The sequence below is a fragment of the Saccopteryx leptura genome, chromosome 11, assembly GCF_036850995.1.
Source record: "Saccopteryx leptura isolate mSacLep1 chromosome 11, mSacLep1_pri_phased_curated, whole genome shotgun sequence".
Lineage (NCBI taxonomy): Eukaryota > Metazoa > Chordata > Mammalia > Chiroptera > Emballonuridae > Saccopteryx > Saccopteryx leptura.
In genome coordinates this window covers 50,525,954-50,553,730 of record NC_089513.1, presented here as the reverse complement: position 1 = coordinate 50,553,730, position 27,777 = coordinate 50,525,954, and the positions used below count along the sequence as shown (strand labels likewise).

The 27,777-nt window shown below is 39.4% G+C and overlaps 1 protein-coding gene and 1 pseudogene across 2 annotated transcripts in view; one reads left to right on the top strand and one right to left on the bottom strand.

Moving 5' to 3' along the window:
* Positions 1–27,777, top strand: part of MYOM1 (myomesin 1) — a 156,677-nt gene that overhangs the window by 50,587 nt on the left and 78,313 nt on the right. For both annotated transcript variants that reach the window (XM_066352429.1, XM_066352431.1), the window contains exons 9-14: positions 810–974; positions 3,669–3,830; positions 14,766–14,907; positions 18,085–18,284; positions 19,401–19,457; positions 26,744–26,868. In XM_066352429.1, the coding sequence (XP_066208526.1) occupies positions 810–974; positions 3,669–3,830; positions 14,766–14,907; positions 18,085–18,284; positions 19,401–19,457; positions 26,744–26,868 (851 nt within the window). The remainder of the gene's footprint in view (positions 1–809; positions 975–3,668; positions 3,831–14,765; positions 14,908–18,084; positions 18,285–19,400; positions 19,458–26,743; positions 26,869–27,777) is intronic.
* On the bottom strand, positions 9,950–10,490 carry LOC136383416 (ubiquitin-conjugating enzyme E2 C-like; annotated as a pseudogene).

Below are 27,777 nucleotides of genomic sequence, written 5' to 3'. Positions count from 1 at the left end.
AGTGATGGACTCGAATTTTAATTTCACACATGATACCTTTGAAACTTTGTCATTAGCTGTGTATTTGTGAACTTCTATATCCCCACTTGAAGGAGAGAACAAACTAATATCTATGCCATGACTGTTTTTGCAAAGTTAGATGGCATACCAAGGGGAGCATGCCTGGCATATAATAACCCATCAATAAATAGTTGTTACTTTCTCAAGCCCTTTCCTTTAAGAAAAGAAGAAATAAAACCTGGTAGAGTTTATGACATAAGCATTTAAACAATCTGTAAATAAGATATTTCTAAGAAAAATATTTTTAAAGTTGCAATATTTTAAACTTTTTAATTTTCTCCATTGGCATTTCTTATAATATATATTTTACTCAGATTATTAAAGAAACTAAAACAATTTACTGAAAAAGTCAGTAATTGATATGACTTTGTTCTAAGATGACAAGCAACAGAATTTGAAGGACTTAAAATCTAAAATTAAAAAGTACATATGTATATTATGTCTAACTATTTAACTCTAAGCTAAATACAGTATTAATTTACGTTTTAAATAAGGCATTAAACCTGAGCTTTATATTCTATTAATTATAAATACACTTTTCTGACCAACGAAGCAAGAATTTCCAAACACAGAATTTCCTTTTCTCGTGACGTGAATGTGCTATGTGCTTCTATAAGACTTCATTTTTGCCCAGAGAAATCATTTGAGCCCTGTTTGTTGTGATTGCTCTCTGCCTGGGCTTATTAAAATGCTTGTATCTCTTTGATGAGAAGAAATAAATTACTGATATTTGTTTTTGTTGTACCCAGTTGCCGTGACCCCTTACGGTTATGCGTCCAAGTTTGAGATCCACTTTGATGACAAGTTTGATGTGTCTTTTGGGAGAGAGGGTGAGACGCTGAGTCTAGGCTGCCGCGTAGTTATCACTCCTGAAATTAAGCATTTCCAACCAGAGATCCAGTGGTACAGAAATGGTGAGCCTTAATAATGAATTTTCAATTAGGTTCTTATTCACTGATGGTCGCAGACTGTGCTTGGCCCCAGACCGGGAACATCTGTAAGACTGCAGATCTGCTTATCAGAGCGGGCTGAATCTAAACTAGAGGGCACAACCTACTGGATGTTGAAAAAGTTTTCACACATATGTCAAAATAGCAGATTTTTCGCCCTGGCTGGTTGGCTCAGCGGTAGAGCGTCGGCCTAGCGTGCGGAGGACCCGGGTTCGATTCCCGGCCAGGGCACACAGGAGAAGCGCCCATTTGCTTCTCCACCCCTCCGCCGCGCTTTCCTCTCTGTCTCTCTCTTCCCCTTCCGCAGCCAGGGCTCCATTGGAGCAAAGATGGCCCGGGCGCTGGGGATGGCTCTGTGGCCTCTGCCTCAGGCGCTAGAGTGGCTCTGGTCGCAACATGGCGACGCCCAGGATGGGCAGAGCATCGCCCCCTGGTGGGCGTGCCGGGTGGATCCCGGTCGGGCGCATGCGGGAGTCTGTCTGACTGTCTCTCCCCATTTCCAGCTTCAGAAAAATGAGAAAAAAAAAAAAAAAAAAGCAGATTTTTCATAATATTTTCATAATATATTTGTAGGAATTATAATTTATCACCAAGTAACATATGGAAAGGATTTTTAAAAAATGTGTTTTTGCTTTTGTAAGTTGGAGATAAACTCATTTTGTAAGTTAATTTAATTTGGTAAAATAAATGAAATGTATAGTCCTGTAAAACTGTGGAGCATGTGAGTTGTGAAGGAGGTCCTCTGGGCACCATGGCATCCCAGGGCAATGGCTGGGACCCGGACCTGGGCTCAGACTGAAGCCAGTATGGCAGCGGCAGCCGCAGCATTGATGGGGGGCATTCCCTGAAGAAGGAGAGGGCAGTATAAGAGCTGCCAGTGGGAGGCCCGCTTGCCTGTCCATCCCCAGAACTTAACTTTGTGGCATCCGCACAGATATTAACTTGCTGGCCTGAGCACAGCCAGGAGCTGCTGGCAACCAGGCAGTCACTCTGTCAGTAAAATATTACAGAATAGATGCGTGCACGCAGACATTGCCATAAAGCCCGTAGGACAGTTGATGGGCGCTCTAAAGAGTTTAGATTCTCTGGTTATGAAAACTGCCACAACATTGCAAAGCCACTACCTACAGGCTTAGAAATAGCAATTAAGTTTAAAGATTATTGCATTTAATGTAAAAAAACACTATTTTTATATGAAAGTTTGGATGAGGCATTTATTAACAAGGAAGATTTTTTTTTTTTCTTTTTTCTTTTTTTTCTCTGAAGCTGGAAACAGGGAGAGACAGTCAGACAGACTCCCGCATGCGCCCGACCGGGATCCACCCGGCACGCCCACCAGGGGCAACGTTCTGCCCACCAGGGGGCGATGCTCTGCCCCTCCGGGAGCAGAGCCTGGGGCAGAGGCCAAGGAGCCATCCCCAGCGCCTGGGCCATCTTTGCCCCAATGGAGCCTCAGCTGCGGGAGGGGAAGAGAGAGATAGAGAGGAAGGAGGGGAGGGGTTGGAGAAGCAAATGGGCACGTCTTCTATGTGCCCTGGCCGGGAATCGAACCCGGGTCCCCCGCACGCCAGGCCGACGCTCTACCGCTGAGCCAACCGGCCAGGGCCAACAAGGAAAATAATTTTAAAATTAATTTTTTTTTTCTTATTGAAGAGATAGAATGCATGAACGGGTATTTGAATTATATACAAACCACAAAGTCATTTTCAGTTCCTTGTGTGACCTTCACAAATTATGGGACATGTAAAAGAAAACATTAAGATGCAGTTAAGTAAATTTACATTTAAAATTAAATTCAGACTTATCTGAAACTGATTTTTAAGGCAGTTAAATCTTGTTAGAAAAATTGTTCTTCAAGAATAATCAGCTCTAGAGTAGTAAAATTTATATTTTGAAATAGGTTAGTAGAAAGTTAGCCCAATGTTAACTTTATAATACCATATCTGTACAATACTATTGAGTAATTACTAATCTATGTAATACTTTAACTATATAACACTATTATAGCTACAGTAATAGTTACCCAAGCAGAAGGATCCTTCTAAAAATAAATTTTTTTAAAATTTCCTTTGTGATCTTGCATTTGCAAAGCATGGCTGACATCACTTTCAATTATATCCATTTGAAAATGAAGCTGCTAAAGGTATGAATTCGATGACATAATAAATGAATTTTCAGAAAAGCAAACCAGAAATATTTACTATCAATCAAGATATCACATTAATAAAGTATTATTTTTTTTTGTAAAATCATGGCACGAAAATATTTTTTTAACTTATATCATTCTTATTACACTTTGTATGTAATAAACTATTTGTATAGGAAAAAGTGCTATGCTTTAATACTTTTCAATGTACTTTCTTTTCTCTGCTTTTTTGAAAAGGGGGCTTGCAATTTCATTTTGTACTACAGATTATGTATCTGGCACTGGTTAACTTGCTTCTTGTCTAGTAATTTTACCAGTATAAACATGGCAGAATGGCTCAAAACCCTAGAGATTTCTTCTACTAATCAAATAGCTTTCAGTATAGAAAAGAAATAGAAAGAGGTAGGGGCTTGGGGGAAAGGGAGAGAAATGAATGGAAGGGAGAGAGGAAGGAGGGAGTAATGGAGAAAATAATCGGTTTGCTTGCTGACTTCTTCCCCACCTCCCCCCAGGAGCACCTATTTCTTCATCAAAATGGGTGCAACCACAATGGAGCGGAGACCGGGCCACCCTGACATTTTCTCATCTCAATAAAGAAGATGAAGGCCTCTACACAATCCGTGTACGAATGGGAGAATATTATGAACAATATGGTGCTTATGTCTTTGTTCGAGGTAAGACCGAGCAGAAAGTAGAACAGCCAACAATATTTGAAACACTGAGACTAAATCATTCTATCCAAACATGTTTTTTGTAATGATAAAAGAAAATTCTTTGTAATGTAATGAAAATTCTTCCAGATTACATGACACAGATATATTAACTCCCAGACCTAATATAAAAAGGTTAACCCTGAAGGCACCAACCCAGAAGTAACTAGTTTCCAAACTGTGTTGCTATCACTAATGGCAGCACTTTCTTCATCTTCAGTGAGCCAACAGTGTGGTTCTCTACAGATGTTCCAGTAGAGATTTGAAATCCTTTGTGAAAAGTCATCTTAGTTATGGAAGCCGCAACAAAAGAATGATGTGTTATTTGGGAACCTTTTACTCTCTATTTTGGGGCTCAAATGTATTATTTCAGGCTCCCCTTTTTTATAGCTTTAGCTTTAATGAACTAGGAAATAAAATGCTACAACTTAATTCTTAAGACAAACTGTAATAATCGATTTTAGGAGTCTTTTTTCTGCTGTGTCTTGAATGAATCAGGTATGTACAAGAGGGAATGTTATTTCTACATGAGATCCTAGCACAGTGGGAAAACTATTAACATCTCCAGGCTATAAGGGTAGTGTTCTGTATTTTTTTTTTTTTTGCATTTCTTTTTTTTTAAATTAATTTTACTAGGGTGACATCAATAAATCAGGGTACATATGTTCAAAGAAAACATGTCGAGGTTATCTTATCAATCAATTATGTTGCTTACCCATCACACAAAGTCAGATTGTCCTCTGTCACCTTCTATCTATTCTTTGTGCCCCTCCCCCTCCCCCTTTCCCTCTTCCTCTCCCCCACCCCCCCAACCACCACACTCTTATCAATGTCTCTTAGTCTCGCTTTTCTATCCCACCTACGTATGGAATAATACAGTTCCCGTTTTTTTCTGATTTACTTATTTCACTTCGTATAATGTTATTAAGATCCCACCATTTTGCTGTAAATGATCCGATGTCATCATTGCTTATGGCTGAGTAGTATTCCATAGTGTATATGTGCCACATCTTCTTTATCCAGTCTTATATTGAAGGGCTTTTTGGTTGTTTCTATGTCCTGGCCACTGTGAACAATACTGCAATGAACATGGGGCTGCATGTGTCTTTACGTATCAATGTTTCTAAGTTTTTGGGGTATATATCCAGTAGAGGGATTGCTGAGTCATAAGGTAGTTCTATTTTCAGTTTTTTGAGGAACCACCATACTTTCTTCCATAATGGTTGTACTACTTTACATTCCCACCAACAGTGTATGAGGGTTCCTTTTTCTCCACAGCCTCTCCAACATTTGCTATTACCTGTCTTGTTGATAATAGCTAATCTAACAGTGTGAGGTGGTATCTCATTGCAGTTTTGATTTGCATTTCTCTAATAACTAAAGAAGATGAGCATCTTTTCATATATCTGTTAGCCATTTGTATTTCTTCCTGGGAGAAGTGTCTGTTCATGTCCTCTTCCCATTTTTTTATTGGATTGTTTGTTTGTTTGTTGTTGAGTTTTATGAGTTCTTTGTATATTTTGGATATTAGGCCCTTATCTGAGCTGCTGTTTGAAAATATCATTTCCCATTTAGTTGGCTGTCTGTTTATTTTGTTATCAGTTTCTCTTGCTGAGCAAAAACTTCTTAGTCTGAGGTAGTCTCATTCATTAATTTTTGCCTTCACTTCTCTTGCCTTTAGAGTCAAATTCATAAAATGCTCTTTAAAACCAAGGTCCATGAGTTTAGAACCTATGTCTTCTTCTATGTACTTTATTGTTTCAGGTCTTATATTTAGATCTTTGATCCATTTTGAATTAATTTTAGTACAGGGGGACAAACTGTAGTCCAATTTCATTCTTTTGCATGCGGCTTTCCAGTTTTCCCAGCACCATTTGTTGGAGAGGCTTTCTTTTCTCCATTGTGTGTTGTTGCCCCTTTATCAAAAATTATTTGACCATATATATGTGGTTTTATTTCTGGGCTTTCTATTCTGTTCCGTTGGTCTGAGTGTCTATTTTTCTGCCAATACCATACTGTTTTGATTGTCGTGGCCCTATAATATAGTTTGAAGTCAGGTATTGTAATGCCCCCAGATGTTCTGTATTCTTTTATGTGATGTCAGCCAATTGTGGCCACAATAGGAGTCAGAGGAGAGGCTCAGGAAAATAGAATATTTTATACTCACAAATCCTAGAGACAGGAAGCACAGAATACAATGCAGGGCCATATGGGGAAGTGCCAGGATTGGTTGGTTAAGAGGCAGAAAGGGCCTGACCTGTGGTGGCGCAGTGGATAAAGCGTCGACCTGGAAATGCTGAGGTCGCCGGTTCGAAACCCTGGGCTTGCTTGGTCAAGGCATATATGGGAGTTGGTGCTTCCAGCTCCTCCCTCCCTTCTCTCTCTCTGTCTCTCCTCTCTCTCTCTCTCTGTCTCTCCCTCTCCTCTCTAAAATGAATAAATAAATAAAAAAAAACAGTCAAATTCTGTGTATTATAAAAAAAAAAAAGAGGCAGAAAGGGCAAGAGGTAGGGTAGAGCCTAGAGCCAGGCATCCCCAAACTATGGCCCAGCCCGCAGGCCGCATGCGGCCCCCTGAGGCCATTTATCCGACCCCCACCGCACTTCCGGAAGGGGCACCTCTTTCATTGGTGGTCAGTGAGAGGAGCACTGTATGTGGCGGCCCTCCAACAGTCTGAGGGACAGTGAACTGGCCCCCTGTGTAAAAAGTTTGGGGACCCCTGGCCTAGACTATAGCCTTTTTACCGCAGTTTCTGTGGGAAAGATGAAGCAGAATAAGGCAGTTTAAGATTGACCAGTGTGAATAATTTTGGTGGACTCTAAACTATAGGGGTGATGCCTAGTTGTCTGGTACGTGGCCCCAGAAAGATTAGGCAGAGGAATACTTCCCCTTGGGATGCATGGGCAGACCTAGGAGGTCCTGCTCCAGGTGAGTTAGTTTGATATCAAGGACATGCTCCAGGCTGAGCCCTTGGCTAGCTCCAGGGGGCGATCTCTCTCCTGCCAGAAAAGTTTGTAAGATGTCAAAGTATCATCATATACAGAAAATGAAAATATAAACAATAGAAGTAGACTTGCTAATCCAGGGGAGTTTTGTGCATTGTGGTTATTCAGAGTCCCAGATCCACCTATGTTGTTGTTCCAATGTCCCCTATATGCTGACCCATTTTCCCATTCTGATCTATGGGGTGGGCGGGGTGGGGGGGGGGAAGTGGATTTTCATATCTCTTCTGCATGTGAACACTTAGCCACATGCACACATCTTATAGTGAGGGAAGCTACCAGGCATGGCCAACAGTTTTTGCCCCTGGGCCAAATTAGAAAGAAAACGTTTTTCACGGGTCAGCTGAAGTATTAAAATTAAAAATGTTAAATACAAAAAGAGTTCGTTTAAGTAAACAAAATTTTATTATGTAAGTTGTTTATGAATAAATGTAAGTGAGGGAAAAAATTTTAATATACAATATTATTTTAATAAAAATATAATTACATACCATATAAATATTCAAACTGTATTGCAATCAATCAAAACAATAATTAATAGAATGAGCTTGAAGGGGTTATATCACAAATAAAACAATTATTTCATTTTGCAAACAGCCTGGATACGTTTTCAGTTATCAATTGCAGCTACAAAGCCACTTGATTCAGCACACTTAACCACAAAAATAACGAATTGTTTGACCTTGGGTGCGCACTGGCAAACTCTACCTAAAAGAATGTGGGTTTCATATCGCCGCTAAATGTCAAACAGTTCATATTGAGTACAGATGAGTACAAAAGTAGTAAATCTTTATAATGGATTTTTTTTAAAAAATAAAGAAGTATCGCGAATCCATTCGACCAATTATTGGAAGTTAACCCTAGATTAGTCACACATGGAATTCTTTTCCGCGTATCACTATCTTCTTAAATATCTTGATTTCCAATAATCAAAGACGCTACCACTTCTGAGCAGCTGAGATTTTAAAGTAGCGGAGAATATTAAAAATGTAATGGCAGGCCACATAAACTCATTACGCAGGCTGAATGTGGCCTGCGGGTCATATGTTGGCCATGCCTGAGCTACTATGTTCTGGCCGTGGGCCTCATGCAGCCTCCTGCGGCCATTTATCCGGCCCCCACAGCACTTCCGGAAGGGGCACCTTTTTCATTGGTGGTCAGTGAGAGGAGCACATTGACCATCTCATTAGCCAAAAGCAGGCCCATAGTTCCCATTGAAATACTGGTCAGTTTGTTGATTTAAATTTACTTGTTCTTTATTTTAAATGTTGTATTTGTTCCCATTTTGTTTCTTTACTTTAAAATAAGATATATGCAGTGTGCATAGGGATTTGTTCATAGTTTGTTTTTTTTTATAGCCTAGCCCTCCATCGGTCTGAGGGACAGGGAACTGGCCCCCTGTGTAAAAAGTTTGGGGACCTCTGGTGTAGTCTCTGATGAGCAGTCATGTTTCCCGTTAAAACTCAGTAGTTCAAGTACTAAAAGGAGGTAGGAAGAATGGATACTGAGTTAGCAGTCTATATCACATCAGTACTGAACCATAATAAATGATCATTGAATTATGCCACTGACCAGCAACTGGCAAAGATGTATGGCCACATGCATGGCCAGCAGTCAGGGCCGCCGTCACTGCCAGGCAGGTCCAGGTTTACATTAAAGTTGGACAGATGGTAGAGAAACTGCGGAGCCAAAAACTGGTGGGCCATTCCTTTATTCTAGCCTTGCACTCAGCAGGCAAGTAAAAACACAAGGGAAAACACTTCCTTTTCCATTTAGGGCTCCCAAAGTCATTGACACATCTGGGTTTTCCTAGAATCAAAGGCCCCCACCAGCTCAGTCACCTCTGGTTCTCCATCTGTACACCTTCTCCCTTCTCCTCTCTGCACAAATTCTGCCAAAACATGGCTTCCTTCTTCTCCTTTCTCCTTCTTCTTAAAACTTTTTGGCATGAAAACTCCTCCTCCAGTGCACATTAGCATAACAAAGCCTTTTCCCAAGCAGGAAGGTAATTAGCAGTTTCACCTGGCAGCGTCATTCATGTGGGCAGCGCCATTTTAACAAAGTAGACAAACATAAAAATCACATTTTACAAATTTATTTGCCCAACAACACATGACTATTCCAGCTGAAAAAAATTGTTAGATTTTCTCCAACATGAAAGTGTTATGGGAAAAATTAGATATTGCCAGGGAGTAAAAAGAAGCAAGCCATCTAGGTAAATTGAAGTGAAAACAGACACCGTGGAAGTTATCAGAAAGTTTCTTTAGCCAAACCATCTGGATAAACCTGACTAAAGGAGGACTGAATAAACCAAGTTTTTGCCTCTGTTCTCAATTATCTTACCTAGAACCACAGTATCTCTGGTGATCCCAAAATAGTTATGCCTTGGTTATATTTCTCAATGGATTTTTCTGGGCATTCTGGCATAGTCTCGAGTTTCCTCAACAGCAGTTCTCAGTGTCCACACTCAGAATTGTGGCTCTTTGTCAGGTTAGGCCAGATTTAACTAACTTTGGACAGGGGGAAAGGATTAAAATTTAAAATTTATACTTAAGCCAGTTTTCAAATCCATAAAATAAGGAAATGGCAAGATTCCAAAGTTTATTAGATGTTGATATGAGAAAACTGAAAAAGGTAAATAGGAAAGACAAAATTAGAAAGACGATTTCAGCAATTGTGTTGTGAATTTAACACCTTTTAGAAAAATATTTCCCTCATTAAGTTTATTTTGAATGATGTATTTAAGATTCTTTTTTAAAAAAATACATGCAATTTATATGCTATAAGATTTAACCATGTTAAGTGGGCAAAGCTTTTTAGAATATTTATGAAGCTATATAACCATTACCCACAATCTACCTTTATTTTTATTCAAAAAAACCCCACAAAATATACTTATGTAATATAGTTATCACAGACGTAACCAGAGGCTTAATTAAAAAACAAAACAAAACCAGAAACAAAACAAATATGACACCACAGCTAAAGATATAGAGTCCTATACAGAAATCAAGGCAAAGAAATGCCATCTAAGGAAAAAATTAAAAAGATAGCACAAGGAGAGAGGCTGGACAGCCTGGGTCAGGGCTCTTGGCTGGAAATCCGGTTTGCACAGGTTTCTTGCAGATACTTCTTAAAGGCTGAAGGGTTTTCCAGAGCCCGGCAGCATGTGTTGGTTCAGTGGGCTAGCAATGTTGGGTGGGTTCTCCTGGCAGGCCCTGGATAGAGAACAGGATGGTCGTGACGTCATACAGGGCAGACCACTTGTCTTGATGTCCAAGCAGATGTTACCCTGAATGTCGACGCTGGAGAGGTAGCAGGGTGGGAGGAGCTTCACCGTGGGCACGTTGTATGGGTAGCCACTGGGGAACTCTAGGGAGAGCTTATCCCTCACGTCTTCATACGCTATGCAAGCTGCCCCATGAAAAGTCTCCATTCATTTGAAAAGGTTGTCTGACTCAGGGAAGGCAGAAATTCCTTTGTCACCAGGCATCATGAGGATCGTCAGCTCCTGCTGTAACCTCTTGCCCACAGGGCCCAGGGTGGGGCCTCCACGGGGCTTGGTTCCTGTAGGAGCTGTGGTGATGCTGGTTGCAGTTGGCTCGCCGTTCTGGGAGGCCATCTGAGCAGCACTGTCAGGGACACAGGAACTTGGAAAACACGACTATAACTCACAATCCAGCTTTAGAACATTTCTATCACACCAAAGAGATTTCTTATGCCCATTCTCCATTCATCCCCAGTCTGGTCCCTATGCAACCACTAGTCTGCTGTCTCTATAGATTGATCTTTTCTGGACATTTCTGGATATAATATGTGATCTTTTACATCTGTCTTCTTACATATGTCATGAGCATGTATTTTGAAGTTCATTATGTTAGTAGTATGTTCCCTTTTATTGCTGACTAGTATTGAACTGTATGGATATGCCTCATTTTGTCTATCCATTCACCAGATGATGGATGGTTGGATTGTTTCCACTCTTTGGCTCTCAGGAATAAGGCTTCTATGAACATTTGGGTTCATATTCATGGATCTAGATTGTCATTGTCTTGGGTAGATAGATAGATACCTATAAGTAGAATTTCTGGATCATGTGTTAAATTTATGTTTAATTCTTGAAATAGCTGTCAATGTGTTTTAAATGACATTTTATGTGTTTTTTAAAGCTTTGTATCCATTGTACTATATGAGGCCATTTCAATGCATTTTTTAGAGCTCTGGGATGTTTGCTGGTTAGAAAATAGCTTCTGAACCAGAATGATCAGTGTATAAAGCACCATATGTCTGCACAAACACATTCCAAAGCTGTGCTCATTTGGCCAGGATTTTATTACATAGATAATATGCGTTCTTTGTTTAAAAATAGATAATATAAATAAGCAAAAAAGAAAATGAAAAGCCACCCATAAGTTTACCATCCAGAGATATCCAATGTTATCATTTTTTTTTAATTCAGTGAGAGGAGGAGAGACAGAGACAGATTCCCATATGTGCCCTGACCAGGTTCCACCTGTCAAGCCCACTAGGGCTCTGCCCATCTGGGGTATTGCTCCATTGCTCAGCAACCAAGCTCTTCTTAGCACCTGAGGTGGAGACCCTGGAGCCATCCTCAGGTCCAGGAGTCAGCTGGCTCCAATCAAGCCATGGCTTCAGGAGGGGAAAAGAGAAAGAGAAGTGAGAAGAAGAGGGGTGGAGAAGCAGATGGGTGCTTCTCCTGTGTGCCCTGACTGGGAATTGAACCTGGGACTTCCAAACACCAGACCAATGCTCTACCATTGAGCAAACCGGCCAGCACTCCAGGGCTCCAATATTATTGTTTTGTTATACATTTTAGACTTTTATATATGGAGTGGGTAAAAGTCGGTTTATAGTTGTGAGTACACAAAACACTTTATTCTTGTATTATCTATTGTATTATTTTTCTATATGAACAACTGTAAATCTTCTTTTGCCCACCCTGTATTCTTTGCTCACCATCCCCCAGAGAGAGAAGGTGGGGAGAAGAAATGATAACATAATGAGGATGGGATAGAAATATCATGAAAGAAGAATTACAAATGGCAAATAAATATATTAAAATTTTTCACTAGTCATCAAAGTAACTTAAATTGGAATGATATAATTTATTAATCTATCATATTAAAAAATATTAAAAAGGTAAAATCCACTGGGATAAATGAATGGAGGGACCAGCATGCTTATTATGGTGAATGTAAACCTGCTCAACTTTTCTCAGGGTGTTTTGCCACTATGTATTGACAGGCATACGTATATTTTTTTATTCTGTGAGAGGAGGGGAGGCAGAGACAGATTCCAGCATGCACCTCAACTGGGATTCACCTGGCAAGCCCACTAAGGGGTGATGCTCTACCCATCTGGGGCATTACTTCATTGCTCAGCAACTGAGCTTTTCTTAGTGCCTGAGGTGGAGGCCATGGAGCCATCCTCAGCGCCCAGGGCCAAATCACTCCAATTGAGCCATGGCTGCAGGAGAAGAGAGAGAGAGAGAAGCGAGGAGTGGAGGGGTGGAGAAGCAGATGGGCGCTTCTCTTGTGTGTCCTGACCGGGAATCAAACCTGGAACATCCACACCACCAGGCCAGTGCTCTACCACAGAGCCAACCAGCCAGAGCCAACAAGCATATTTTCAATAATTCTAGTTCTAGGAACTTGAGTGGACAAAGTTGAAAAAAAAATCTTTATTTCAAGAAAAAACCAGAAGATATCTAGATACCCACCAATGGGAGTTGTAAAATAAACAACTCCATATAAACAAGGCAATACCATACAGCAATAAAAACTAATGATATATACTTATATTTGTTAATATGGAAATATATCAAGGAAAATCAGTTTACATGAAAGTCTATAGTCCCATTCCATTTTTATTTAAAAAAGAATCACTTGTGAGTTGGAAATATAGAAAAAAATTATAGAAAAACATAGGCCAATATATTAATAGTAATAATCTATGGAGTTAAAAGAGAATCTCATGAATTTTTGTATTATCATATAGTTTACAAGGACACAAGACTTTCATAATATAAACAAACATTACATTTTGAAAAAAGTTACTACTAGCCTGTGTCAGAGGTCAAAATATAAAGAGTAGCAGGATAGTCTTTGACCTACTTAATCAAACCTACAGAAAGTTTGGCAGTCTGGAAGACTGGGAGAAGGAAGGGCAGAGGCTAAGGGAAGGATTGATGCTGACTGACAGGGTGCTGCGGGCCAGACCATCCGCGGCAGCTGCTGGGAGCCAGCAGCCCAAGTGCGAGGTCACAGAACACAGTGTTTGGATTTGGCTTCCCAGCTGCTAAACAGAAGCTGTTTTTGAAAGATTGTCAAGTTCATCCCACAAATGGCATATTGTGGGCAATTTTTATTAAAAATGCTGAAAAGTGGCTTCTTAAATGCCTTCTATGGCTGCCCAGCTGTTAAATAGAATGAATGTTTAGTGAACTAAATTCCACTATCAACTCAGGGTTGGTGCAAAGTTATGGGGCTTTAGGAAAAGGACATGCGAGTGTCCCCCTCGCAGCTGAGCGGCTTTCCAGAGTACCTGCTGTCTTCAGCACTCCCACCTCCATTCCTGCTCTGCACTCCATTCGCCGGCAGCAGGCCCTCTCCCTCATCCGGGGCTCTCAAAGCCTGGAAGAAAAGAAGTTTCTCCTGACCAAAACGCTCACTGCCTGTTGGGTGGCGTGCGGTCATTCTGCATTAAGTTTTAGGTACTAATTAGTTACGTTCTCCTATTGTACTTATGCAGGAGACATTTACCTAAAGAAACTTTACTGCAGGTTTCATGGGGTAAGAAGCAGAATGTTCAAAACCAAAGTGACTCGAGCTATTCACAGGCAATGTGAACCTATTAGGAAGACAAATATTTTTGCTGTGTTATCAAATGTTTTGGTAACTCATAAGACTTACACAAGTGTAGCTGATAAAAAAAGAAAGTGTTTATTCAGCCAGCAAGAGTGTTTTCCCTTGGGTAAGTGGCTCCTGCATGTCTCAACCTCCTCTTCTGTTAACTCCAGCTATGAAAGGATTGACCACATCTCAGAAGAAATTGTCAAATGTGGACTCCCTCCTCAGGGACTCTGCCTCTGGTCTTAATTGTTCTCACTTAAAAGGCTACTGATTATTTTTATTCTCCTTCCTATCTTCCTAAAAACACCCCTGATTTACCAGTTTAGCTGTGCCTGAGACACACTGCTGAGAGATCCCTACTGTCAGAGGATCTCATTTCATAAATAGTCACTGTCCTCTGTTTCTTACTTAATCCTAGACTTTTACTAAACTCAGATAAACCAAGGTCAGATGTGGGTATTGCATCAGAGTTCCTTTCGCAAGTATCTTCAGTTTGGGAACAAACATTGGATTAAAATAAATGTTTTCCTTTCTCTTCCGAAATGCTAGTGCCCAGCATAGGAATGGGCAAAGTTTCGTGGTTCTTATTCTCTTGTGGGTGCATCCAGAAGGTGACAGGAGGAGCTATCTGTTTCCCTTTTGCTCCATTTATAGTTTTTGAGTAACATTACACAATAAATATCTTAAGATCAGACTTTCTGGCACAAAGTACATTAGACTTTTCTGATAGCAGTCCTTGACATCTACATATTTATTTTCTTTTAGAACATTTGGGCAGGCACGGCCATGAGGCAAAGGTCACTGGTCCTTTTCAGAGCCCCTGCTAACAAAATGTTCTTTGTACTGATAGTGAAAAGCACACATTGTTATGTTGGTGAGTAAATGACAAGACTGAAGCTTGCTCTACTGGGGCCAAAGAGATAGACACTGTGGTGGTATAGTAAGAAGTGTTTGCCCTAAGAACTAACCTGGGGCTGACAGAGCACTTCTGAGAGGGCTAATGGGGTCCTTCTGTATCTCCACAGATGCTGATGCAGAGATTGAGGGAGCCCCAGCCTCTCCCTTGGATGTGGTATGCTTGGATGCCAACAAAGATTATGTCATCATCTCTTGGAAACAGCCAGCTGTGGATGGAGGGAGCCCTATTCTGGGATATTTTATTGATAAGTTAGTACTTAGACTAACTTCAGTTAGAGTGATTTGACCATAGAGATGCATGCTTGATTTCTCATACCATTTCTAGGTGAAATATTTTCTCATCTTCTCTCCCTCTTTCTCTGTGTTTCTCTCTCATTTAGAAATATATATATATATATATATATATATATATATATATATATATATATATATTTAATAAAAAATATACATATGTATCTATATATGGATATAGACAGATATAGATATATAGATATAGATATAGATATAGATATAGATATAGATATACAGGACATAAAGTCCAAAGATAATCTTGGAATTTGATGACTAGCACAAGTCACTAATTTGGCAAGAAAAGTATGAATTTCTAGACCTAATAGAGGCCACTTTGGAAATGAAATAATTGATATTCAATATATTTAGTGTTCATATGGCTAGTATGTTAGCAGTTTAGTAATATTACGTAAAGTATAACACTTTGCAAATACTAACAAATTTTTATTTGCATCTCAGGCAGTGATTTCAAGTTAGAAAAAGAAGCAACAAATATCAATAGTATTAAATTATGTTCTATCTACAAGTTCTTACTGTTTACATTCTTCAATACTTAGAGACTGTATGATTTATGGTAATTGAATCTTACATATTACTTATCCACCGACTTTAAACAATATAGACAAAAATGATATATTGTCAACCTGAATACATTATTGTCTGACTTAGTATTTATTGAAATAGTTGCTCCAATTCTCTTCCCATTTTTTGAGTAATAACATCTGATTGTAGAAACCACTAGGAACAAATTTGGCTGTGATGGTACAATGGAGTTGTACCAAGGTATATTAAACCTATTATTTATAGCAGTAAGTAAATATATGTCTAATGGACTTAAACCATCCAGAGAAATATTTACAATAAATTATTTACAATTTAATTGTATACTAAATGCTTCTACATTATTTTATCTTTTAGTAATGATTAACGGTGAAGTTTTAGATAGATTCTTTTTCATTTTTACAATTTCTGCTTTATTGTCTTTGGAAAATATCTAAGGGATTTACAAACAGTGAAAAACTGTGATTTATAATCAGTGAAAGGTCATAGATAATTAGTACATTTTTGTTTTTCTCTTGACTTAGTCAAAATAAAAAATAACTATATTTTGACTAATATTTCTTAATCATTTGCCATGTGAAAGGCACTGTTCCAAACACTTTTCATATATTGACCATTAATTAGCCCATAACCATCCTTTGAAAGGTAGATACTGTTATTACAAGTAGGAAATGAGTAGCTAACCCAAGGCCCTGGTGCTGATGAGGAAACACAGAGTCAGATAGTGTCACTCTAGCAGAACTGGAATTCACAGAGCGGCCTGGCTGTAAGCTTGTGTTCTTTCTGCTCCGCCATGCTGCAGATGGCCCCAGAGCAGCTGCTCTCCACCTTGTCTGTCCACGGGAGGTTTAGGAGCTGTACCGTAGGACCGTCGGGCCATCACGACAGGACCTCCACAGAGAGAAGGAGATGGGGGTGTTTGCAGAGTCGTCCTAGCGTCCCACACCCCATTTATAGCAGCTCCATAAGTTCCATAAAGGAAGATTTAGGGGAAAGTGGATGGAAGGCAGGGATTCAGGCCATATTTAATAGCACTTTACATAAAGTTGAGGAGAACATTTACCTCAAAGAATAGAAGGGTGATGATAAGGAAATGAAGACCCCCCACCCACCCACCTTACTCCAACCACCACTGCCATTGGCACACTCCGCCCCCATCAGAATCATTTTGGAATTATACATTTTGGACACAGTGCTGTGTTGGGGAAATGATATAACCTAAAAGTGCAGTACTCTACTCATAAAAAATGATGAGTTAATTCATCCCAATGCTGTATACTTCAGTCACTTGCTGCGCTTCTAAAGCCCTGTTGATCAGGCTACTATCATGATAGGAACTTTCATCTTTGTCACCTGGGCTGTGGCCACTCTATCCCCAGGCATCAATGCTGAAAAAGCACCCAATTAGAAATCTTAGGTTTCAAGTGCTTAAACTTCCCCTGCCAGGCCTGGGAATGTCATTGCGTCTCATCCATCTCATCTGTTAAGCAGCAAATATATTACAGTGCCCTCTTCCCCCTCCCACCCACACCGCAGGTAGTGGCCATCAAGTGTGCTCTCTCCAAACGACAGTACACATAGGTATCTTTTAATGTGTTAAATTTCTCAATAATAGTTCCATTTTTTAAAAGAAAATGCCGTAAAAAGTCACCAGTGGTGGAACTGAAGACCTCAGCCAGGCAGATGTTTGAGGGATCCTCCCCCTTAGTCTCTAGTCCAGGGGTCCCCAAACTTTTTACACAGGGGGCCAGTTCACTGTCCCTCAGACCGTTGGAGGGCCAGACTATAAAAATAACTATGAACAAATCCTGATGCACACTGCACATATCTTATTTTAAAGTAAAAAAAAAAAAAAAAAAATGGGAACAAATACAATATTTAAAATAAAGAACAAGTAAATTTAAATCAACAAACTGACCAGTATTTCAATGGGAACTATGGGCCTGCTTTTGGCTAATGAGATGGTCAATGTCCGGTTCCATATTTGTCACTGCTAGCCGGAACAAGTGATATGACACGCTTCTGGAGCCATGATGTGTGCGTCCTGCATCACCGGAAGTAGTACTGTATATGAGCGACGCCACGCTTTGCGGCACCACCACATACAGTACTCCAGGAGCACAGGATACTCCTCTCACTGACCACCAATGAAAGAGGTGTCCCTTCTGGAAGTGTGGTGGGGGCTGGATAAATGGCCTCAGGGGGCCGCATGTGGCCCGCGGGCCGTAGTTTGGGGACCCCTGCTCTAGTCAATGTAAAGATTGTACATACCCACCTGCTTCTTTTCCCCCCTCCAAAGCTCCTCTGTTTAGCATACAAGGCCCTTAGCTGCATGCTTTTAGTGAGTTCAAAAGACATACATGTGTTCAAGAAGGAGCTGAGATTCTTCTTGTTAGAGGAGACACATTACAATTGAGCAGAACTGAATACGTGCAGTTAAACAACGACTGACCTGCGCTTGCACTGGATATTTTGTAGAAAGATCTGAAGCCGTTGGGTGGGTTCCCAGCTTTGGAGCTATTAATTTAACTATAATTCTTGTAATATTCTTATTGTTTATTCTCTTTCCCTTAGATGTGAGGTGGGCACAGATAGCTGGTCTCAATGCAATGACACACCTGTGAAATTTGCTCGTTTCCCCGTCACTGGATTAATAGAAGGTCGTTCTTATATATTCCGAGTTCGAGCTGTGAATAAAACTGGAATAGGTCTACCTTCTCGAGTTTCTGAGCCTGTGGCTGCTCTGGATGCAGCCGAGAAAGCCAAACTTAAAAGTAAGCATTTTTCATTTCCCAGGATGACCCTCTACCTTTTTTTTTTTATATGTATAACTACAATATATTACATTGGAAAGTTATTCCTCCCCTTTCCACTAGAGGGAGAAGAGAATAAGAAATCCTTTATTGATCAGAAAATCCTAGCGGGGGAAATGGGAACAAAAGAGTATTTCTTTTTTGACTCATCTATTCACTAAGGGCTTTATTTTATTAAAGGGCCAGTAGCGCCCCTCCCCTCACAATGACAAATATCCTTGAGGGGCAAACTTCTCCTAGATGAGGATACTGGTCTATGTCATATTTGCAGTGCTACTATTTTACCTTAAGTACATGTAGATAGCTCTCCTTTTTACCTAACATCACCTTTTAACCTAACATCCGCTTCCATCTCTCTTTCCTAATTCTATCACATACATTCATTTACTCTTCTTCTATAACTTCCGATAAAAATTAGATTTGTTCGAATTGAAAATGTTTTCTTGTTTATTACCTGTTCTTTCATGAAGTCCGATGAAAAGTCCCTTGATTACAGCTGGAATTGAAACTATTCCCTTAGATGTCTATGCCATTAGAGAAATAAATATCCTTTTTAAGTTTTTACTGCCAGTCTCATCCTTTTCCCCTATTGAGATCTAAACTGGTTTCCTTGTAGACAGCACTCTGACTATAATGGGAAGAAATTGCTTCCACTGCGCTTTACTGAAGGGTCGGTGCCCCTCTCTCCTTTCATCTTCATATGACAGATAAATCACTGCAGGGCTTACAATTGTTCCAGCAAGTTTCCTCCCAAATACATGTTGTCCCTTAAGAAGGGGCAAGAGAGCCTACATGTTTCAGGAGATCCTTATGGGACAGTGACTGAACACAGGTTATTTGCCTTACTTGTGTGAGTACAATTCTAGAGATGTCAACTCAGTTCAGGCAGATTCTAAGTACCAGCAGATTGAGAGTTCTTTGAGGACACAATACCATATACACGCTCAGTAAGATTCTTTAGCAAAATTCGTACGTCAACTAGTAACAAACCCATTGGTGACTAATCTGGCCAGTTTATCAGTGAAGTTGAAACTGCACTTGTGAATGTTTGTGATTGTTATAGTTATCTCTGTTCAGGTCGCCCTTCAGCACCCTGGACTGGACAGATAATTGTCACGGAAGAAGAACCCAGAGGTAAAAGCTATGTGTTCCTCAGATATTGTTGCCAATGTTTTTCCATACAGTTTAGCTTTGTTGTGGATGGTACAGTGTATATTAAGATGTTTTGGAAAGAACATTCTGAAATATTTGGAGATCATAAAGTAACATATTGTCAGAGAGTCACTTTTTTAAAAAAAGCTTTACTGAGGTATAATTTATGTACGGTAAACTGCATGCCTCTAAAATGTATAATTTCACAAATTTCACAGGTGTGTTTACCTGTGAAACTATCTTCACCGTGATCAAAATAATGAATATATCCATCACCCCTAAAATTTCCTCAGGTCTTTTTGGAATACCTCCCTCCCATCCCTTCCCCATCTCCAGGCCATCACTGATCTGCTTTCTGTCACTATCATTTGCATTGTCCACAATTTTAGATAAATAGAATCATACTCATTTTTGTCTGATTTCCTTCACTTAGCATAATTATTTTGAGGTTTATCCATGTTGATATGTGTATCAGTTCATTCCAATTTATCCATTCACCATTAAAAGTTCCTATAAAAATCCTTGTGAAGTGTTTGTGTGGACATTAAGTTTTCATTTCTCTTGGATAAATTCCTATGAGTTGAATAGATAGGTCATATGGTATTTTATGTTTAGTTTTTAAAGAAACTGCTGACTGTTTTCCAAAATAGTTGTACCATTTTTTATTCCCATCAGTAGTCTTTCTATAGAAGTTTCCCAGTTGCTCCACATTGTCACCACTACTTGGCATGGTCAGTCTTTTTAATTTAAGTCATTCTAGTGATGTATATTGGTGTTTTATACTATAGCAGTATTTCATAGTGGGTGCATAGTGGTCTTAATTTGCATTTCTATAATTATGTGGAAATTGATTGCAATTTTATGGATCTGTTTCTGTCATCTCTATTGGAAAATTTTATTTTCTCTTTTATGTAGCTTTTATAAGTATTGTGCTTATTTTCTTAAGCTTCATAGTTTTGAAATCAGATAGTATAAATCCTCTAATTTATTTTTTCCCTTAAATTGTTTTGACTATTCTAAGTCTTTGCATTTTTATGTAAAGTTTAAAAACAGCCTCTAAATTTCTACAAAAATCTACTGTGATTTCATCTGAGTCTTTTATATCCTTAATGGTTTTCTGACTACTTGTTCTATTAATTATTGATAGTGACAAAATGTCCAACTCAATGATGTACATCAGTTTCGTATAGTTCTAAAAGGTTTTGCTTCGTGTATTTTGATGCTCTAGTATTAGATGTATAGATGTCTTTATTGTTATATTCTTTTATGAACTGATCACTTTATTGTAAAGTAACTCCCTTTATCCATATTAATTTTGTTTTTGGAACTCTACTTTGTCTGGTGTTAACATCACCTTTCTAGATTTCTTTTGATTAGCTTTAGCACAACATATGATTTTCATCCTTTTACTTTTAACCTGTGTGTGTTTATATTTAATCATGTTTCTTGTAGGCAGCATATAGTTGGATCTTGCTGTTCTATTCAATCTGATAATCTTTGCCTTTTAATTGGGGTGTTTGAATCAATTAACATTTCGTGTGATTATTGAAATGATTGGGTTTAAATCTACCATCTTGGCCCTGGCCAGTTGGCTCAGTGAATAGAGTATCAGCCTCGTGTGCAGACGTCCTGGGTTTAATCCCTGGTCTGGGCACACATGAGAAGCAACCAGCACATATGAGAAGTGACTACCTGCTTCTCTTCTTCTCTCTCTCCCCTTTGTCTGTCTTACCCTCTCTCAGGCAGTGGCTTGATTGGTTCAAGCATTGGCCCCAGGCACTGAGGATAGTTCAGTTGATTCAAGCATTGGCCCCAGACAGGGTTGCCAGGTGAATCCCGATCAGGGCACATGCGGGAGTCTATCTATCTCCCCTCCTCTCACATAGATAGATAGATGATACATAGATAGATAGATAGATAGATAGATAGATAGATAGATAGATAGATAGATAGATAGATTCACCATCTTGCTATTTGTTTTCTTTCTATTCCATCTGTTTATTTCCTTTATTCTTTCTTTCTTTGGGATTAAGTATTTAAATTTTCTAATTGATTTTTTTTTAAAAAAGGGAGAGAGAAAGAAAGAAAGGGAAGCATTCATTTGTTGTTTCACTTAGTTGTCATTCACTGGTCACTTCCCATATGTGGCCTGACTGGGGATCAAACTTGCAACCTTACTGTTTACAGACAATGCTCTAACTGACTGAGCTAAACAGCCAGGCAGATTAAGTACTTTTTTTATTATTCCATTTTATGTGTTATTTTATTAACTATAATTCTATGTTTTGCTTTACAGTAGTTTGGAATTTATAATATACATTGTGTCACAACCTATGTAAGATCTTAAAACAGTATTATTCCATTTCCCCTCTGAGACATGGTGCTATTGTTATCATACATTTTATTTGTGATCTATTTTAAACTGTACAATACAATGTTATTATTTTTGTTCAAATAGTCACATAAGATGTAAAAAGTTAAAAAAGGTTTCAATAGTCATTCACATTTTTATCATTTCTGTTGCTTATTTGTAATTTTCATCTCTAGAAGTTTGTATCATTTTTATATTTTTCGTGGTTTTTTTTTTAATTAAGCAAGAGCAGGGGAAGCAGAAAGACAGACTTTTTCATGAGCCCTGACCAGGATCCACCCTGCAAGCCCTCTATGGAGCGATGCTCTGTGCATCTGGTGCATTACTCTGTTGCTAGACAACTGAGTTGTTTTTTAGTGCCTGAGGCAGAAGTGCCTGGGACCAACTTGCTTGAATCAATCAAGCCATGGCTGTGGGAGAGAGGGAGAGAGAAAAGAGGGAGGGGAGGAGAGGAGAAGCAGATAGTCACTTCTTCTGTGTGCCCTGACCGGGAGTCAAACTACGACATCCACATGTTGGGCCAATGCTCTACCACTGAGCCAACTGGCCAGGGCCAACTTTTCATGTTTTTAATTAACACATTCAATATTTATCTCTTGAACATATGGAATACATTTATAATAACTTCATGTCCTTGTCTACTAATTCTATCATCTGTGACATCTCTGGTTTGTTTTTATTGATTAATATTTTTTATCCTCATTATGGATTATATTTTTTTGCTTCTTTGCATACTTTTTTGTGATAGAGACAAAGAGAGAGACAGAAAGAGAAACAGATAGGGAAAGACAGACAGAAGGGGAGAGAGATGAGAACAATCAATTCTTCATTGTGGCTCCTTAGTTGTTCATTGATTGCTTTCTCATATGTGCCTTGACCAGGGGGCTACAGCAGAGCAAGTGATACCTTGCTCAAGCCAGTGATCTTGGGCTCAAGCCAGCAACCATGGAATCATGTCTGTGATCCCACACTCAAGCCAGCAACCCCATACTCAAGCTGGTGAGCCTGTGCTCAAACTGAATGAGCCCACACTCAAGTTGGTGACCTCGAGGTTTTGAACCTGTATCCTCTGTGTCCCAGTCTGATGCTCTATCCACTACACTACCACTTGGTCAGGCTTTGCATAGTTATTTTTTATGAGATTCTCTCTCTGTGCAGCATTTTCCTCCAGTATTCATCCCTATGATTCTATCTGTAGATACCTTGCGGAATTTCAGCTTCTTCTCGTCCACTCAGGGATACTGTCAAGCTCTATCTGGCCTCCTCTTCCTGAACTGCTGCCTTGAAACTTTCTCCATACAGTGAACTAGGACAATGGCAGTGCTCACCTACTATAATTTGTTTCCCATCTATTGGGAATCATTGTTTTATGCTGACTAATATCCAATGTCTGTAAACAGTCATTTCATGTATTTTGGTCAGTATTTTAGTTGTTTCACATGAAAGCATCACTTTGATGTGAAGAACCATAGAGGGTCTAAAATTTTACCCTATTTACAAACTAATATGTTTCCTATTAGTTTTATAGATGCTTTCAAAATACATGAGACTCCTGGTTAAGAGACAAAGGTCCCTTATAGCACTGCAGACAGCATGAGCTTCATGTTCTCATTGGTTTCCCTTGCCTCTCTCCACCAATTCCCACAAGGTTATGTGGAGCAGCATAGGTAGATGCTGCACACACGGTAGATTTGTGTCACAGCTGAGAAAGCTTGCACTTAGGAAACCTAAATCTTATAAGATGGCTTCTACCAAACCTACTTAAATTTTCCCTGGAGAAAGAGATCATCTTTTACTATTCTGATCAGAAAGCAAGCTGACTCTTTGCCCTACAGTATATTATGTCTGCATTCCAAAATTGTTTGCTATTCAAACATCCTTGACAAGATTCTATAAAAAAAGCTTATAAAAGATGTGCAGAGAAACCATTGAGAATTGTCTCCCAACACAAGTTCTGTTACTCTATCTTGGCTAGAAGCAGACATAGAGAATTACATTTTAAATTGCACTTGAGAAACCACAAAAGAACCTGAATAAACAAAGTAATTCTGAAAAAGAAGAACAAAGTTGGAGGTATCATGCTACCTGATATCAAAATATACTACAAGGCCATAGTAATCAAAACAGCATGGTACTGTCAAAAAAAACAGACAATGAAACAGAATAGAGAGCTCACAAATAAACTCATGCCTATATGATCAATTAATCTATGATGAAGGAGACAAAGATATACAATGGAGTAAAGACAAACTCTTCAATAAACAGTGTTGAGAAAACTTGACAGGCACATGGAAAAAAAAATAGAACTAGTCCATCTTCTTCCATTATATACAGGAATAACTTCAAAATGGATTAAAGACTTAAACATAAATTTGAAACCAAAAAAAGTTCCTAGAAGAAATAGACAGTAAAATCTTGGACATTTCTCATAGCATAAGGGGTTAATAGTATGTTAGGGGTTAACTACTACGCACTCATAGCTTAGAAAAATAAGTTATAAATAAGGAATTTAATTTTTGCTTCATGTCTTTCCAAGTGTAAGGGGTTGAAGGGTTCAGTAATCATAATTCTTAACAAGAATAAATAGCCTGTCTCATTGACAATATACTCTTTGCTTTATGTCCTTCCAAGGAACATAGAGAGTTGTTTTGCAGGTAGGTCCCCAAGGACTCAAGACACTAGTGCTTTGGAGACAAAGTTAAAGATCACCTATAAGGCCACTGCTTGTGTCGAGCCAGCGTCCTGGGGAACATTCCTACACACAAGATCCCAACCACCTGCGCTCTGCTACATGACTGACTACAGGCTCAATAATAAATTACCAAACTCTCCCAAAATATATAAACTAGCCAGTCAGCTGAAACTGTTAAAGCAATTTTTCAGACCTGAGTCCTCTGCCTTCTCCAGTTGCTGGCAATCCAAATTAAAGACACTCTTATATCTACTCAGTCCCTATCTCTTGTAAATTGGCTAAAAGGACGATGGGCAACATGACCCCTGGCATGATTTGGAAACAATAGTAATATTTTTTTCTGATATATCATCTCAAGCAAAGGAAACAAAAGAAAAAATAATAAATGGCACTACATCAAACTAAAAAGTTTTGCACAGCAAAAAAAAAAAACCATCAATAAAACAAAGAAGACAACCTATTAAATAGAAGATATTCACCAATAATACATCTGCTAAAGGATTAATATCAAAATTTATAAATAATTCATACAACTTAACACTGAAAAAACAAGCAATCTGATTTAAAAATAGACAGAGGACTTTAATAGACATTTCTCCAAAGAGGACATAGAGATGGACAATAGACATGTGAAAAGATGCTCAAGATCATTAATCATCAGGGAAATGCAAATTAAAACCTTTGTGAGATATCCCTTCACACCTGTCAGGGAGCATCATCAATAAATCAATAAACAAATGTTGGCGAGAATGTACAGAAAAAGGAACCCTGGTGCACTATTGGTGGGATTATAAACTGGTGCAGCCACTATGGGAAACAATACGGAGGGTTCCTCCAAAAATTAAAAATAGAACTACCATATGATCCAGCAATTCTATTTCTGGATATTTATTTAAAGGAATCTAAAACACTAACTTGAGTAGATATGTGCTCCCTGGTCAGTGATGCAATGAACAGAGCGTCATCCTGGAGCCCCAAGGTCACTGGTTCAATACCAGGATTGTCAGCTCAATCCAGGGCCATAGGCTTGAGCCCAAGGTCATTGGTTGCATCTTGAGGGAACTGGCTCATTCCTGAAGTCACTGGTTAGAGCCCTGGTCAGGGCTTGACCCCAAGGGTTCCTGGTCAATACTGAGGGTGCCAGCTTGACCCTCAAGGTCTCCAGTTCAAGAGCTGGTCAGGGCACATATGAGAAGCAATCAATGACACAATTAATTGGAATAATGAGTTGATGCCCTCCCATTTCCTCCCTCCCCTTCCCCCTTCTTCTCTCTCAAAATTAAAAAACTTTTTAAAAAGAAGAAGAAAAGATATATGCACCCCTATGTTCATTACAGCATTATTTACAATAGCCAAGAAATGGAAACAACCTTCACAGCCATCTACAGATGATCGGATAAAGAAGAAGTGGTACATGTATATACTATTACTCAGCCATAGAAAAGAGTAAAATCTTACCATGTGCAACAACATGGATAGACCTAGAGGGAATTATGCTAAGTGAAAATAAGTTAGACAGAGAAAGACTTATATATTTCACTTCTATGTAGAATCTAAAAAATTAATAAGCAAACAAAACAGAAACAAACTTAGAGATACAAAGAAGAAACTATGGTTGCCAGACAGGAGGAGGGTTGGGGCGCTGGGTGGGAAGGGTAAGGTACAAAGTGGCAGTTACAAAAGAGTCGTGAAGATGGACGTATTCCATAATACAGGGTGGGGCAAAAGTAGTTCTACAGTTGCTCAGTGGAAAATAATAATACGAGGATAATCTCTGTGTTTTTTGTACTCACACCTGCAAACCTACCTTTGCCCCGCCCTGTATTTTAATAACTTTGTATTGTGTCAGGTGGGGACTGGACTTATTGGGGCATCACCTTGTAAGTTATATAAAGGTCCATCCATTATGCTGCGCACCTGAAACTAAGATAATATTGTATGTCAACTGTAATTTTAAAAATTTAAATCAATCAATCAATTGCATTTGAAACCTATGATTTCACTCCTTTTTGTAAAGATATAAGAGGTAACATATCATTGCAACTGTTTTTCAGGACTAATAAAGAAATTAAAATTGTCAAGCAAAGAAAGTAAAATTGTGGCTTTGAATGAATGAATGACTGTATTAGAAAGAATTTGAGAGACTCTCTGAGTAGCCTGCATTTCCAGAGTGTGTGCTCCTCACTTTTCCTTATTGTTTTTCAGAGGGCGTTGTTCCTGGACCTCCCACAGAGCTCTCTGTCACTGAGGCCACCCAGAGTTACGTGGTGCTAAGCTGGAAGCCCCCTAGTCAGCGTGGCCATGAGGGCATTGTGTACTTTGTGGAAAAGGTAGGACTCTGGAATCAACATTATTACCTCATGCTACTTTGTGAACATTTCTTTTTAAAAGCAGAGATTACGTTTTCATTGTGTCCTGAACTCTTTAAAACCTTATGAGTTTTGAACTATCTCCACAGAAAAATGTATGTCACACAAAACTTTGCTGGAAAGTTCAGGTGATTTATGGACTCTTTAGGCTCATCTATAAACTTCTGAGAGTTCCACAGACCCCAAATCATTCTTTGAAGAGAGATGTTCCTGAAACTGTAGATATCCTGTATGACAATGGTTTTTTTTGTGTTTTTTTTTTTGTTTGTTTGTTTGTTTGTCTTTTTCTGAAGCTGGAAACGGGGAGGCAGTCAGACAGACTCCCGCATGCGCCCGACCGGGATCCACCCGGCATGCCCACCAGGGGGCGATGCTCTGCCCCTCCGGGGCGTCACTCTGTCACGACCAGAGCCACTCTAGTGCCTGGGGCAGAGGCCAAGGAGCCATCCCCAGCGCCTGGGCCATCTTTTGCTCCAATGGAGCCTCGCTGCGGGAGGGGAAGAGAGAGACAGAGAGGAAGGAGAGGGGGAGGGGTGGAGAAGCAGATGGGTGCTTCTCCTGTGTGCCCTGGCCGGGAATCGAACCCGGGACTTACGCACGCCAGGCCGACGCTCTACCACTGAGCCAACTGGCCAGGGCCAATGTTTGTTTGTTTTTTAGACTTTCTCTCTCTCCTTTGCTGTAGTAATGGCTTTTCATCTCTCCACCACTTGTCCTTCCACAGTAGGGCATGAACATCAGTGAGGGTAGCTGGGTGAGAGAAGAAGCAGTTAAAATACTTTTGAACGGCTGAGAGAGTTGAAGACAGAGTCCTCACATGCTGCCGCGTGCTTGGCTAGCACTACTCTATGTGCAGGTTGAAGGTCGGGG